The sequence below is a fragment of the Gossypium arboreum genome, chromosome 5 (assembly GCF_025698485.1).
Source record: "Gossypium arboreum isolate Shixiya-1 chromosome 5, ASM2569848v2, whole genome shotgun sequence".
Lineage (NCBI taxonomy): Eukaryota > Viridiplantae > Streptophyta > Magnoliopsida > Malvales > Malvaceae > Gossypium > Gossypium arboreum.
The window spans coordinates 58,864,694-58,879,287 of NC_069074.1; the positions used below are offsets into that span (position 1 = coordinate 58,864,694).

The 14,594-nt window shown below is 29.3% G+C and overlaps 1 protein-coding gene and 1 long non-coding RNA gene across 3 annotated transcripts; one reads left to right on the forward strand and one right to left on the reverse strand.

Moving 5' to 3' along the window:
• Positions 1 to 478: 478 nt before the first annotated feature.
• LOC128293022 (uncharacterized) lies at positions 479 to 2,955 on the reverse strand. Its single transcript, XR_008283043.1, has 2 exons — positions 2,882 to 2,955; positions 479 to 727 (listed from the first exon to the last, which is right to left on the reverse strand). It is a non-coding gene; the product is annotated as an uncharacterized LOC128293022 (long non-coding RNA).
• Positions 2,956 to 7,283: 4,328 nt separating this feature from the next.
• LOC108487209 (probable pectate lyase 1) lies at positions 7,284 to 13,913 on the forward strand. Of its 2 annotated transcripts, none has more exons than XM_017791487.2 (6): positions 7,284 to 7,568; positions 9,143 to 9,226; positions 11,435 to 12,077; positions 12,147 to 12,250; positions 13,329 to 13,467; positions 13,561 to 13,913. In XM_017791487.2, the coding sequence occupies exons 1-6, from the start codon at positions 7,477 to 7,479 to the stop codon at positions 13,780 to 13,782; spliced, it is 1,284 nt and encodes a 427-aa protein (XP_017646976.1). In that variant the 5' UTR covers positions 7,284 to 7,476; the 3' UTR covers positions 13,783 to 13,913. The 2 variants fall into 2 exon arrangements, with proteins under 2 accessions (XP_017646976.1, XP_052885052.1); XM_053029092.1 differs by having other exon boundaries at positions 13,329 to 13,426; positions 13,561 to 13,726.
• Positions 13,914 to 14,594: the final 681 nt, after the last annotated feature.

Here is a 14,594-nt window from a genome sequence, read left to right on the forward strand (position 1 = left end):
TTAATAAATTTCACTCCATCCGTGCATTTATCATTCCCCCTTTCCTAAAAAAGATTCATTCTTGAATCTTGTTTTTGATCAAATCTTGGTTTCATTTGCTTGGCCTTTGACATTGTTGTTGAGCCTTATGGTAATGTGAGTCCATCAAATCCATGAGTCTAAAATTGGGCCTTAAGACTTGCATCACAAAGATACCAACCATATTTACATAACTACAGAGTTGTACCAAACAAGTTTCAAACATTACCAACATAAACAAGTTAACTAAAAAGTTCTGTAACACCCCTTACCTGTGTTCGACGCTGGAACAGGGTACGAGGCATTACCGGACTTAATCACTAATCATCGTATAAAAATCGATTCATAATTTCACTCTAATTTAAAAAATTTTCAAACACATTCAAGCTGTCCCTTAAAAAGAGCTTACAAGGCCCATATCATGCTTTAATTCAACCACACACATAGGCAAGCATGCACATTCATAAATTGCATCATTTAATTAATAACATAATCAAGACTATCTACATTAAATGACTTTATACAATAGAGACCTTCAAATAACATAGGTCAGTATTTTAAGCCAATTCCTAGCAACTTAATAACAATTAAATGAGTCTCCATACATGCAAAAGACTTAAAATACTTTAAAACCTTCATATATAGATCAATAATTTGATAGTGTGATTTAACCTCCGGCGACCTCCAACTCGGGCTAACATCTGCGACACTATAGGAAAAAGGAAAGGAAGGGAGTAAGCATTATAGCTTAGTAAGTAAGTATGTAAATATTAATAAACAATACATTATCATACTTTAAACAAAGTCACAATATGTTCCCGGAATATTACAATCACAAACACACATACTTTCACTATTACAATCATAAACAGGTTCAAAATAAGCTATCTAGCAAAGTACCAACAACTAAATTATTTATTTCTGGAGGTACAGAACTCCAAATTACAAAATGTTAATTTTCCTTGAAATTAGATTCACATATATTCTTACCATAAAATTTTCAAAATTTTTGGTCTATCCAATTAGTACAGTTTATTCATTGAAGTTACCCCTGTTTCACTGCTCAACTGTTCTGACCACTCTTCACTACGAATCAATTTTCTCCTTGTACAGAATTCAAAGGATGTTATTGTTTATTTTATTTGAAACTAGACTCATTAAGGATTTCAAACATATAAATTATATCCCATAATTATTTTTTTAAAATTTTTAATGATTTTTCCAAATCAGAATAGGGGATTACGTAGTCATTCTGAACCTATCTCTCAAAAACTTAAATATCTCATAATATAGAATTCTTTTGTTTGCTTTGTTTCTGTTATATGAAAATAGACTCAATAAGCTCTAATTTGATATCTTATTCAGTCTCTGATTCAATTTCTACTATTTTTGGTAAATTTTTAGATTCACATCACTGCAACTATCCAGAACAGTTTTATTGTCAATTTTGATCTTTCACACTTCAATTGTATTCATCACTTTCCCATAACAATCTTTCCAATTTCCAATCACATATCGAGCATATTTCTCATAAGTTACATATGTATATACTTACACTTATCATCACAAAGTCATACACAATTTCATTTAATCAATTTCCCAGTTGAACGCTTCGGAATAATAACAGATACGCGATGACATCGCACACAACCCACCTTTAAAATCGAAGCTCTCTTGTACACATAGTGGCCTTCACTTAGCACCACTCATGTGACCTAGCTCGATTGTACACAAAATTTTGGCTCTCTTGTACACATGGTGAACACTTAGTACCACCCATGTGACCTAGCCAGTTTATCTCGTAGCTCTCTTGTCTACATGGTGTCCTTCACTTGGAAAACGCATGCGACCTAGCTACATATATTCTGTAGCTCTCTTGTCTACATGGTGTACACATAGTATCACCCATGTGACCTAGCTACATCATAATGTCTCGTAGCTCTCTTGTACACATGATGTGCACTCAGGACCATACATGTGACCTAGCTACATACCATCTCAGATCATCCAATCTTTCCAAGGTTCAACCGAGATTTCTCTTTCTAATACTTGATTCCATACTTTCAATAGTCAATTATGATTCAAAAATCAGCTACAATACATAAAATATGCTGAAATACAAAACATAATAAAGATAATGTATTATTTACATACAAACTTACATACTTTCTCATTTCCACGTCGAATTAATATTGAACATTTAAATCATCATAATTATACTTACTTTCAACATCTCGGCAATCATAGTAAATATATTAATTTTACATTGAAACATGCATAAATTAATGCTTATTATACATATGAACTTACCTCGTTACTAAAACGGCCATTTTACCAACTTTCCAGATTTTCGATTTTTCTCCCATTCTAGATTCAAATCTCGTTTTCTAGGATCTAAAACATCATATTTTACTTATTTAATTAATTTACTATTCAAAATAGTCCTTAACTCAAACTTTGGAAAAATTACAATTTTGCCCCTAAACTTTTGCATATTTACACTTTTACCCCTAGGCTCGGGAATTAAACTTCATCCCTTATTCTTATGTTTTATGACATGCTGATCATTTTTCCCTTCTATGGTAACATCAAATTCTCACTCTAACACATAGTTATGAACAATAACAACTTTTACCGATTAAGCCGTTTTACTCATTTTTGCTTAAAACCGCTTAGCAAAAGTTGTTTAACATAATTTTAGCCTTCATATTCTACCATAAAACATCAAAATAAACACATTTCACCTATGGGTATTTTTCCAAATAAGAACCCTAGCTTAAATTATTGCTAGAATAAGCTTAATCAAGTTACCGGGATTCCAAAATCGTAAAGAACTTAAAAAACAGGGCTAGAACGAACTTACTATTGAGCTTGGAAAGCTTGAAAACCCTAGCCATGGCTTCCCCCATACTAATTTCGGCCTCCATGAAAAAGATGAGTCAATTTTGGCTTTATTTTCCCTTTTTATTTCTTTTAATTACCAAATGACTAAAATGCCCTTAAGGACTTTCTTTAAAATTTTGTCCTATTCATGCCCATTTTTGTCCAAACGAAATATAATGGTCTAATTACCATTTAAGGACCTCCTCTTTAAACCCCCATTTCAATCAAGTACTTATGAATTAGAACACATATTTTGCAACTTTTGCAATTTAGTCCTAAAAGTCCAATTAAACACTTTATCAGTAAAATTACTTAACGATATTTTTACACAATATTTTAATCAATAAATAAACCTTAAAAATTAATCGGAATAAACTTTTCTATCTCAAATTTGTGGTTTCGCAACCACTATTCTATTTAGGCCCTATTTCTAGATGTTATAAGTTCTTAGTACATGTCATTTATAACCAACATCAAAATGACCAAATCTTCTACCCTGATCGACTTGATTCTAACTGATCAAGCTTTCCCAATGATCTATAAGGAAATAAACCAACGTAAGCTCCCAATGCTTAGTAAGCTCGTAGAAATTTAAACATATCTTACCGAACAAGAATCAACTTAGACAATTCACGCACCATTTATGATATGCTCATATAATCATACAATTCTAAACACATCACAAATATCGCTAGTTAGCATGCTTATATACATAGGGAACATACAATAACACCAAGGCATTAACATTCATCATCAAAAAATACAAATCAAGCATTCATTTCAATTTCATAAATTATGATACATATCTCACTTGAAACATAATACCTGAATAATAGATGGTTGAAGGTTTCCATGGCGTCTTTCAGCCATAGTCTTATTTATTTTCGACTTAATGTCATAGTGTCTTTCAACTATGGTCTTACTCATTTTCCATCATTTTGTCATAGTGTCATTCAACTATGGTCTTATTCGTTTCCGTCATATTGCCATAATGTCTTTCAACTATGGTCTTACAGGTTTGAATCGTGATGCCATAGCATCTTTCATCTATGGTTTTACACGTATTTTAACCAACGATCTTGATCATAACATATATATAAGCATTAATTAACAAAACGACTTCTAAATAATTTAACTAAATTACAAACTTACCTAAACAAAAACAATTGTAGAAATAAGGCTGACGACTATTCTACTACTTTAGCTTTTCCGCAATCTTTGTCTGATGGATTTGTTTCTTCATCTAAACAATAAGTTTAATTCAATTAACTGATTCAACCAGCTTAAATAATCACATTCATGCATAAAAGCCCTTTTATTACCAATTTATAAAATTACCCTTAAACTCTACATTTTATTCAATTTAGTTCATAAACCCGGAACCTTCAAATAAATCATATTTAATCATCGCCTAAGCTAGCCGAATTTCTTAGGGTCTCTATACAGCCCATAATTAGCAAAATTCCACAAAAATACCATGTAATTCATTACTTTAACAATTTAATCCCTAAACATTAAAATTACTAAAAATCACTTAACAAAATACTTATACTTAGCTATCAAATTCAAGAATCTATCAACAAAGTTCATAAACACATTTAAATCATTCATGATAAGTCCCTAAAATTTAAACAATTTTACGAATTATCCTTCGGATTAGCCGAATTAAACTAATACAAGTTCAAAAACATAAAAATCATTAAGAACAAGTGAAAAATACAAATCATGCACTTGATTTCAAGCTTGGCTGAACCAAAGAAGTTTAACCATGGTGTTTTCTTTAATTTTCGGTGATGATGAAGATAAGTGAAAATGATAACATTTTTGTTGTCTTTTGTTTTTAACATATTTATTAAATTATCGTTATAACCTTGGTTTTTAAATCAAATTTCTCACAAAACCTATCACTAACCGTCACTATACTTCAACTTGGTAAATTTACCAACTTAAACCTTTAATTCTAGGTTTTATGGCTATTTAATATAATTTGACTTATAGCAATAAACTTTCGTGACTTTTTCAATTTAATCCCTTTTACTTAATTAACTATCTAAACGTTAAAATTTTTTAACCAAATTTTAATACGATTTTATACTATCTCTGTAAACATTAAATAAATAATAAAATATTGACTTGACGGTCGGAATTGTGATCCTGAAATCACCATTTTTGACACAATTAAAAATGAGCTATTACAAAGAATGCAAAGGCTTTAGCATTTGGGTTACTGCCCACTCTTTATATTTTTTTTACCAAAATTAATATATATCCTAGTTTGACTTTGTTCCTTGATTGTTGAAAAAAAACAATAAATAAAAAATGATAAGAGTGGCACAAATCTTCGTTCTCAAGAGAGTATTAATTACTTAACTGTTAGACTAAGGTAATTTCTTGATTAAATATTACTTCCTATATATTTTGGGGCATTACATTTATGGTAGTGTTTTTAATATAAATTTTTTTATGGGTTAGAAAATTTTATTTTAGCATATTTAGTGTATTTATTTAAAAAATATTTTAAATAAAACTAATATAAAAAAATGAAATATGAGTTGATTGAGTTAGGCCGAGTTTACCTTTCTTAAATTAAGTGAGGCTTGGACAAAAAAATAAAACTATTTTTGGACAGAGCTAAACTCGAGCTTAAATTTGATCTAAAATAGCTTGCATGAGTCTAATCTGACCCATGAACACCTATAATACAATATTCCAACTTAGCATTGAATCTTATATACTTGATATTAATATATTTATTATATATATAATATTATCCTTTACTATTCTTTTTAGACGTACATTTTTGTATCAGTCTTGTTTAGATTTTAGTTAAATTTTCCCATAGAATGTGAGTTCTAATTTTTTGGATTCTCGAAGTATTTAATTGAGTTTTATATACCCAAATTATTCTTTTACTTTCATTTGAGGTTTGTTTTTTCTTTAAAAAAATACTAATTTTAGTCGTAGCATTGGAGTCTAATCAGTTTTACCAGCTAAACTTTGCGAGTTTTGTGATAGCTTAACAGAAAATATTGCTCTCTGTAATGCTTTTTTAGTATGATGTAATATTGTTTATAAAAAAAAATTGATTAGTTGTTAGTAAGTTGTGATTTTGGATTAATTTTGTTGCTTTTAATGTTGTACAAGACCCATAATTATCATTATATAAGATTCAAAACTTTTAAAATAACAATTTTCTCATTGCAATGATAAAAGAAAAATTAGTCATATTAAATATTTTATAATTAAAAATAAAAATACTTTTATTTAGGTGAAATTTAATGTAAAATCAGATGGTAATCTTAACTCAGGATATGTAAATTTATAGCCATAACTTTAAATACCAAAAAAGAAAATAATTCCATATGAGGAAATGATGGATAGAGAGAAGGATGTGACACTTCACCGTCGAAGTAGACGGTTTTATCCACTCATTTCTTTACTTGCATTACTATTTTCCTCTATATTCTTAGACGGCAAAAAAGGTTAAAATTCAGCTAACAAGATCTCTGCTATTTTATCCGACGCTAACCAAAGTAATAAATATTCCTTAAGGAATAATTATTGTATCTACCTTCCAACCCCTTGAAGGCTTGTACCTCAAATTTCCTCACCTTTTTCCAACACCGTGATTGGCTCCACCAAATTTCTAGTTCATTACTTTTTTATATTAATAAATATAACGCTTTATTTGATACCGCAAAATCAGCAGGAGACTGACATTCTGCTCCCCCGTACATCCGTAATATCTCACGTTGCTTCATCGCCGTTAACATTTTTTAACCGCGCCAAACACTTGAGAATTCAACTTCACATTAGCTTATCAAAAACCGATAAATCTTAAACTATTCAGAAGCTAAAGTAATCTTTTTCTAAGTTATCATTATATTAATGAAAAATCTTACAATTTTCAAGAGGTTGAATTATATATTTTTTGCTATAATTGAATTCTAAAAGGAATTGAGATACAATTTTAGTAATTTAAAATTTTGTAAATGTTGGAGAAATTAATATTGTAGTTTTTCATTTTGGGCCTTTAAACTATTATGAATTTTAGTCAATATGTAATTTAATGTGTGTTTGATAAATTGGAAATTTAAATGCTAACAAATTAATTACAGAATATTTATGGCTAAATTTTATAAGTATTAAATTTTTTAAAAATTGTTTAGTAAATTAGTAAATATGAATATTGAATATAATTATATTGTTTGATAAAAATAAATACTAATTTTAAAAGATAATTTATTTTTAAGTTTAATATTATATTATTTTAATAGAATAAAATCAATTTAGTATATTTTTAAAAAATTTATATCAAATAAAAATTAAATTAATTATCAAAACATTTAAAATATTAAAAGCAGTTTATTAAACATGAGAGAATTAAAGAAGGTTTTGGGTTTTTTAATTTTGGTGACTCGGGGCTTTATAAAAGCCATTTCCTTGGAGGTTTTGCTCTTGACTCTCCCTGCCCCTCCCTCTCACATTTTCCTTTTGCTTTTTGTTGTCTGTTTAGATAAGAGAGAGAAACCAGGGGGAAAGCTCTTAAGTGCTGAAGAAGCATCGAAAGTGACAATGGCGGTTCCTATGCAATGGGCTTTCTCTTCTTTAGCTCTTCTCTTTTTGTTTCGTGTTGGAGGATCAATTGCCACCAACACCACCTCCAGGTCTTTCTCTCTCTTTTCTACTTCACTTTCAACCTTCCTCTCTATTCTTTCCCCTTCTTTTGAATTTTAGATCTACATCTGAAGAGGATTATAATGCAAATAATGTCGATATCATGAAATAAAATTAAGGAAAGTTAAGCTACATTATTCTTCGTTATTTCCTTAAGTTCTCAACAAAACAAATTGGAGCTGTATTTGTTAACGACTCCATCAATAACCCTCTTCAAAACCTTCATTTAACACCACAAAATAAGTTTTCACTCGTCTTAAGGCTAAACGTGGGTGGAAATTTAATTATAATTCTTTTAGATACAAAATAAATTTATTATAATTTTATCATTTTGAATGGATAAATTATTTTTATTATTATTAGAATATTAAAGTGTAATTTTATTATATATTAATTTATAAATTCTTTATTTATAGGATGACTTGAATTTTCATTTTATTATATATTAATTTATAGTTTCTTTATTTTATAATAAAGATTGAATTGAATATTTTCAAATTTGCCTCTGAAAATGACCAACTATAAAATCCCTTTTTTTTTTTTTTCTAATTACTCTATAATTTATCAATTTATCTCTTCCTTCTATATATATACCGCAATGTGGAGACAAAGAAACTGTAGAGCAAAAAGAATTCAAAAATGGCAGCTAAGTAATGATCTCCGCCGTTAGTTTTGTCTACTTTCGTTCATGTTTAGACCGTTGAATCAATGCAACGGCTACCATTTTATCCATCCATTATAGCCAAACACAACAATCCTAGCCGTTGAGATTCAGATCCTTAGATCTCAACCGTTTATTTTGTTACTTCTTTTCTTTTGTTAGTTAACGAGAATTACCCTCTTACTACAAATGCCCCCTTCGAATTTCGATCTATAAAAGGAAAGAGAATATTGTAAATTGAAGGACATTTTAGTCATTATAATAATTCCCGCTGATCCAATCCTCTCGCGGTTTTTCGCCCTTTTCGCTCTAAATGTTTCTTTAACGGTTTTCGGTAATGTTGGTAACAGCTCCCTTTTGCCTTTATGATTAAGTGTACTGTTACACACATGAAAAATACATATTTCTTTACCATCCGTTCGAATCTTATTCATAAGAAAAATATCATCCAACTTCTATAATAGAAGTTAGATTATATTTTTATTAAAAATAAATAATTTAGTTTATATTAAATTAAAGAATAAAATTATCATTTTATTAATATTTTTATTTATTTTTCCATTAAAATTAATTATTATATATCAGTATAATGTATATATGACATGTGATACGTTATTTTTAGTTTTTAGCAGTACAAATCGATAAAATTTTTAATAAATATGACCAATTTATTCTTTAATATAATATATAAGGACTAATTTACTATTTTTTAATAAAAGAAAAATAATATTCAATTTTAAGGCATAAAATGGAAAATAAATTAATGAATATTACGAATTTATTTTTATATCATAAAAATTGCTTTTTTCTTTTTACAGTAGAAAACTTGCCATTACTGTAAAAAAGGCAAATAATTTGTTTAGTAATCAACGCTAGTAAATGGAAAATCTCCCATGATTACAGGTTAGGAGACATTGATCCATTGAACGAGTATGCGGTGGCTGACCCAGAGGCTGTTGCTCTGGAGGTCGAGACCATCATTGACTTGTGAGTCTCTCTTCTATCTTTATTTATGCCAACTTGCAGATTCAATGACACAATTTTTACCATGTTGTTTTTCACTTTCATTCTACGTAAAATCAATTTCATCATATCCGTGTCTGAAGGCTCTTTCTATTTCTTTTCGTCTTTTCCCCCATTACACATACTATATACTTGATAGTACAATATTTTCTTTTTCTTTTCACACACTTATTCAAAGAAAATTCTCCTAATCAACAACCTTTTTTATAGAGCTTTAACCCATAAATCATCACATAATTGACTAAAAGTAAAAGTAATACAAAAATATCATATTAAGAGTTTGATTGCATTTTATCTAGTTTATTTCAAAATAAACAAATTAATCTTCATACATTAGACCAAAAGTAAATTGGTTTTTTGTTAAAAATTTCATTCATTTTTACTTTTAAAATTGACCCATGTATACCAGAATGAATTATTGTCTAATTATTTCGCAGACACTAAATATTAACAATAAAAATAAAATTTTTAATGAAATAACTAATTTACTTTTAAATTAAACATACAAAAATAAATTTACTAATTTTTAAATAAAAATTTATTTAACTCCTAATATAAAAATTTTCGCCCCACCTTTTCTTTAATCACTATTTCTTTTCTTTTTACTATATTTACTTTAATCATATGGGAAAGTGCAAATGCTCGTAATTAATAAGGAAACAAAGGAAGTCCTCGCGTTTTATGAATGTGTCATTTTTTTGTTAATAGTATTTATTTTTATATTATTTTTTATAAATTAATAGTTTGTGTTATTTAGATTTTGACATGTTTATTTTTATTTTTATTGTGTTTGTGTGCTTTTTGTGTTATGTTTCTTGTTTTCATTATTTTCTGCGTCTTGTTTGTATTATGTTGTTTTTAATAAAATTTATAATTTTAAAATATTTATAATTTTTAATAAATTTTACTTATAATTTTATGATTTTTTCAAATTTAACAGGGCTTAATTAAAATTTGTTGCTAATGTCTATTTTATCATTTAGCTTTATTAGTTTAAAAAATTATAATTTAATTTCAAAAAAAATAAGAGTCAAATTGAATAAATATGTAAAAATTGAGTATTAAATTTATTATGATACTTTATATATAAATACCAAATTTTAACAAAAGAACTATTTTACTCACTCATTTTACAATTTATCTAAATATAGTAGAGAGATACTTTTACCACTTATTTTCTCAATTTATTCTTAATTGTATAATTTTGAAAGAGACAATTTCTACAACGGGAATTTTTCCTAGTTGACTATATTTGTTCGTTTCTTTGGGTTTTTTCCCCTTCAATATAATTTAGTCTTTGCCTGTTTTAAACTAATGGAGATGCTAAAGCCCAAAGGACAAGCTAGCCGTTATATATATCAATAACATATCTTGTCCTCACAATTTGACAAAAATTCTACTATACGTTACTTTTTATTCATTAGCTCTCCTAGTCGGATCTGATTACTTGTCCTCACTCTTAAGTGGGTTAATTTACACTCACCGACAATCATACACTAACACCTTCAATAATAAATTTAAGAGATGCTCATAATTAACAATTTCTTTAGGCAATATATTAAAGTTTCTATACAAAGTTTACAAAAAATATAAATAAAGTGATATATATTAGGGGTCTAAATGAATTACTGATACTAGTATATTATTCAAGTTTGATTTGAAAAAAATCGAATTTGATTCAATAATTATTGAGCAGACTTGAGCTCGAATAGCTTGAGCTATTGATCGAGTTGCATTCGAACTTAGTAATACTTGACTCGAACGACTCACAAGTCTTATCGAGCTTCTCATATTTTTATATTATTAAATTACATTATTGTCCTTAATATATATTATTAACTTTAAGTTTAATTATTAAGCTGAGCTCGAGTTCGAGCTTGAGTATAAAAATCAATAAACGAGCTTAATCGAGCTCAAGTAATTGATTGTATCTTGAGCTTAGCTCAAGCTTAAAAATAAATGTTTAATCAAGCTCGAGCTTGACAGTATTCAAGCTCGGCTTGGCTCGATTACACCTTAATATATTCTTCTTTAAAGTGTAATAATATAAAAAAAAATCAAGTATTTAAAAAAAATGAAACATATGATATTATTTCAAATATTTCAAAGTGAGATTTTTTTACCGTGTATTGTTTAAGAATAATTTTGTTCTATGTATGAATGTGATGGTAGGAATATTCGCAATTTGACCGAAAGGAGGAAGTTGGGGTTCTTTTCATGTGGAACCGGTAACCCCATTGACGATTGCTGGCGTTGTGACCCTAACTGGCATAAGCGCCGAAAGAGACTAGCTGAGTGTGGCATTGGCTTTGGAAGGAATGCAGTTGGTGGCCGTGATGGGCGCTTCTATGTCGTCACTGACCACACTGATGATGACCCTGTTAACCCCAAACCTGGGACATTGCGTCATGCTGTGATCCAGGACCGCCCTCTCTGGATCGTGTTTAAGAGGGACATGGTCATTAAGTTGAAGCAGGAGCTGATAATGAACAGCTTTAAGACTATTGATGGTCGTGGAGCTAATGTTCATATTGCTAATGGAGGGTGTATAACAATCCAATTTGTTACCAATGTGATTATTCATGGTCTTCATATCCATGACTGTAAGCCTACTGGTAATGCTATGGTGAGAAACTCACCGTCTCACTTTGGGTGGAGGACAATGGCTGATGGTGATGCAATCTCCATCTTTGGTTCTAGCCATATTTGGGTTGATCACAATTCTCTCTCTAATTGTGCTGATGGTCTTGTTGATGCTGTCATGGGCTCGACAGCCATTACCATCTCAAATAACCACTTCACCCACCATAATGAGGTAATTTTGCTGCAGCTTTAGCATTCTTATTAATGGCAGTGCTAACCGTTTTGAAATTATTAAATGTAGGTGATGTTGCTAGGTCACAGTGACTCTTACACAAGGGATAAGCAGATGCAAGTGACTATTGCCTATAACCATTTCGGAAAGGGACTTATCCAAAGAATGCCAAGGTACTTTTCCAAAGAATGCCAAGGTACTTTAAGCGTATAAGATGTTTTTTATAAGGGAAGCCAAGAATCCTTAGGTAAAAGAGGAAAATGGATTTGTCTTCCATTTTTTTTTTTGGTAAAAAATCCGTTTTTTAAATTAAATTTTAATTTTAAACTGAGACTTTAATCAAGGTAATCAATACTATATTGGTGGATATAATATTTTGTCTTCATACTGATATATACCAGTATCTATATGTTTTGGTTTACAATTTTGAGTTTATAAATATTTTAAATATTTTTCACACATAATATTCTCAATTTTAGTTTGTTGATAAATTAAAAAATACATATTTAAATATTTTTCATATATATTTATAGTCCAAATTATTTTGTTTCTTAATAAATTATTTATTAGTTTGATAATAAATTATAATTATATATACACGCAAATATATCTCAATTACATTCATATAAATATATTTATATGTAAATATAAATTTAATAGCTTTTAATTTTAAATATAATTATAGAAAAATTAAAATGGTTAAAATGGAAAATTTAAAAATAGAAATAGTTTAAAATATTAAATTGTATACCAATCGATACAGCTAATACGCACCATGGCAAGCCTGTATTAACCAAAACAGCCTAAACACACTGAAATGTTTGAAACGCCCCACAATTTTGGACGGAATTGAATATAGATTACTTGGTACCAATTTAGGACCAGAACAACATGTACTGGCCAATACGGTACCGACTACTTTGATTTTACCCAAGCCAAAATATCAAAAATTTTAACGGTTAACTTTTGAAAAAGTGTTTTTTAATGAAGCTACTTTTTATCCTCCTATTAAATTTTCTATTTTATAAAAAAATATTTAAAATTATTATTTTATTTTCTTAAAAAAACATTTTTTCCCATAATCATAAACATTATCAAATTTAATAAAAAAAACACTTTTTAAAACGCTTTGATTTCACTTTTTAAAAGTAGTTTCAATCTAAACGGTAAACTAACCCAATATGTCAGAGTGTCAGGTAGTTTAACATATTTAATATGAGAATTGAAATGGATTTTGATGAATACGCACAGGTGTAGACATGGGTATTTCCATGTGGTGAACAATGACTACACTCACTGGGAAATGTATGCAATTGGTGGAAGTGCAAATCCTACCATCAATAGTCAAGGTAACAGATACGCAGCTCCAATGAACCCATTTGCAAAGGAGGTATTAATTGTCTCAATTCTCTTTTTCTATTTTTAGTTTAGTCTCTCATTGTGAAATATGTTTATCGTTTTGTGATTTCTTGAACTTGAGTAGGTCACCAAGAGAGTGGAGACTGCCGAAAGTAAGTGGAAGAACTGGAATTGGAGGTCAGAAGGTGACCTGTTGGTCAATGGTGCCTACTTCACTCCATCAGGTGCTGGAGCCTCAGCCAGCTATGCCAGGGCCTCAAGCTTAGGTGCCAAGTCCTCTTCCATGGTTAGAGGCATGACTTTAAATGCTGGCTCACTTTCTTGCCGTAGAGGCAGACAATGCTAGCATAATTTCCCCACCCCATTCAACTAAATTGGCTAAAAAATCAGCCATTTACAGAACTCTTTGATTTCCTCTTTCTATCACCACATTGTCATCATATTCTCCTACTTATCCATCATTCTATTTGTCACAAACTGTTTCTTTTGTTTGATTGTTTGTTTTTTCAACCTCGCCCATTTGGTGCTGAAGTGTTGTCCATTTGTTTTTTTTTTCCCTATTTTCCCCCTACCTAAGTTGTGAAAAATAAAATAAAATAAAAATAAAAAAAACACACAAATTTTACGTGGAAACCCTTTCGGGAAAAAACCACGGGCAGAGGAGAAGAAAATTCACTATGTCAAAAATTTGAATCAATATTAGAGGAATAGACTATGTCTATTTATAGGCTTGTAAAACCATATTCTAGTAAGATTGAAACACCTTATCCTAATCAATATAAAATAGATGGAGTTTAATAAGGTTTAAAAAACCTTATTCTAAAATAAAATAAAAGAAGTCTTGTTCTATATGGATTTTACTTTTATTTTATTTTCCATCGTATTTTATTTAAATAAGAATTCGGGTCACTTAATTCTAACAATCTCCACCTTAACACAAATTCTCAATGAACAAGTTCTTCATCGCGAACTTTCAATGAACAAGTTCTCCACCTATTCCATAAAACCCCTTAAGGGTTTAACTTCAACAATGAACACCAACCAAGTTTAAGCAAGGCTCAAACTTGGTTATAGGAAGTGACTTAGTCATCATATCTGCAGGATTTTCATGAGTACTAATTTTGCTCACAACAATATCACCACGAGCAATAATATCAC

Bases quoted from the DNA above. Each gene is read 5' to 3' on its own strand.
- LOC108487209 (XM_017791487.2), top strand. From the start codon at position 7,477: ATGGCGGTTCCTATGCAATGGGCTTTCTCTTCTTTAGCTCTTCTCTTT. The intron at 12,078-12,146 runs GTAATTTTGCTG...TATTAAATGTAG, and splicing joins ACTTCACCCACCATAATGAG to GTGATGTTGCTAGGTCACAG. The intron at 13,468-13,560 runs GTATTAATTGTC...GAACTTGAGTAG, and splicing joins TGAACCCATTTGCAAAGGAG to GTCACCAAGAGAGTGGAGAC.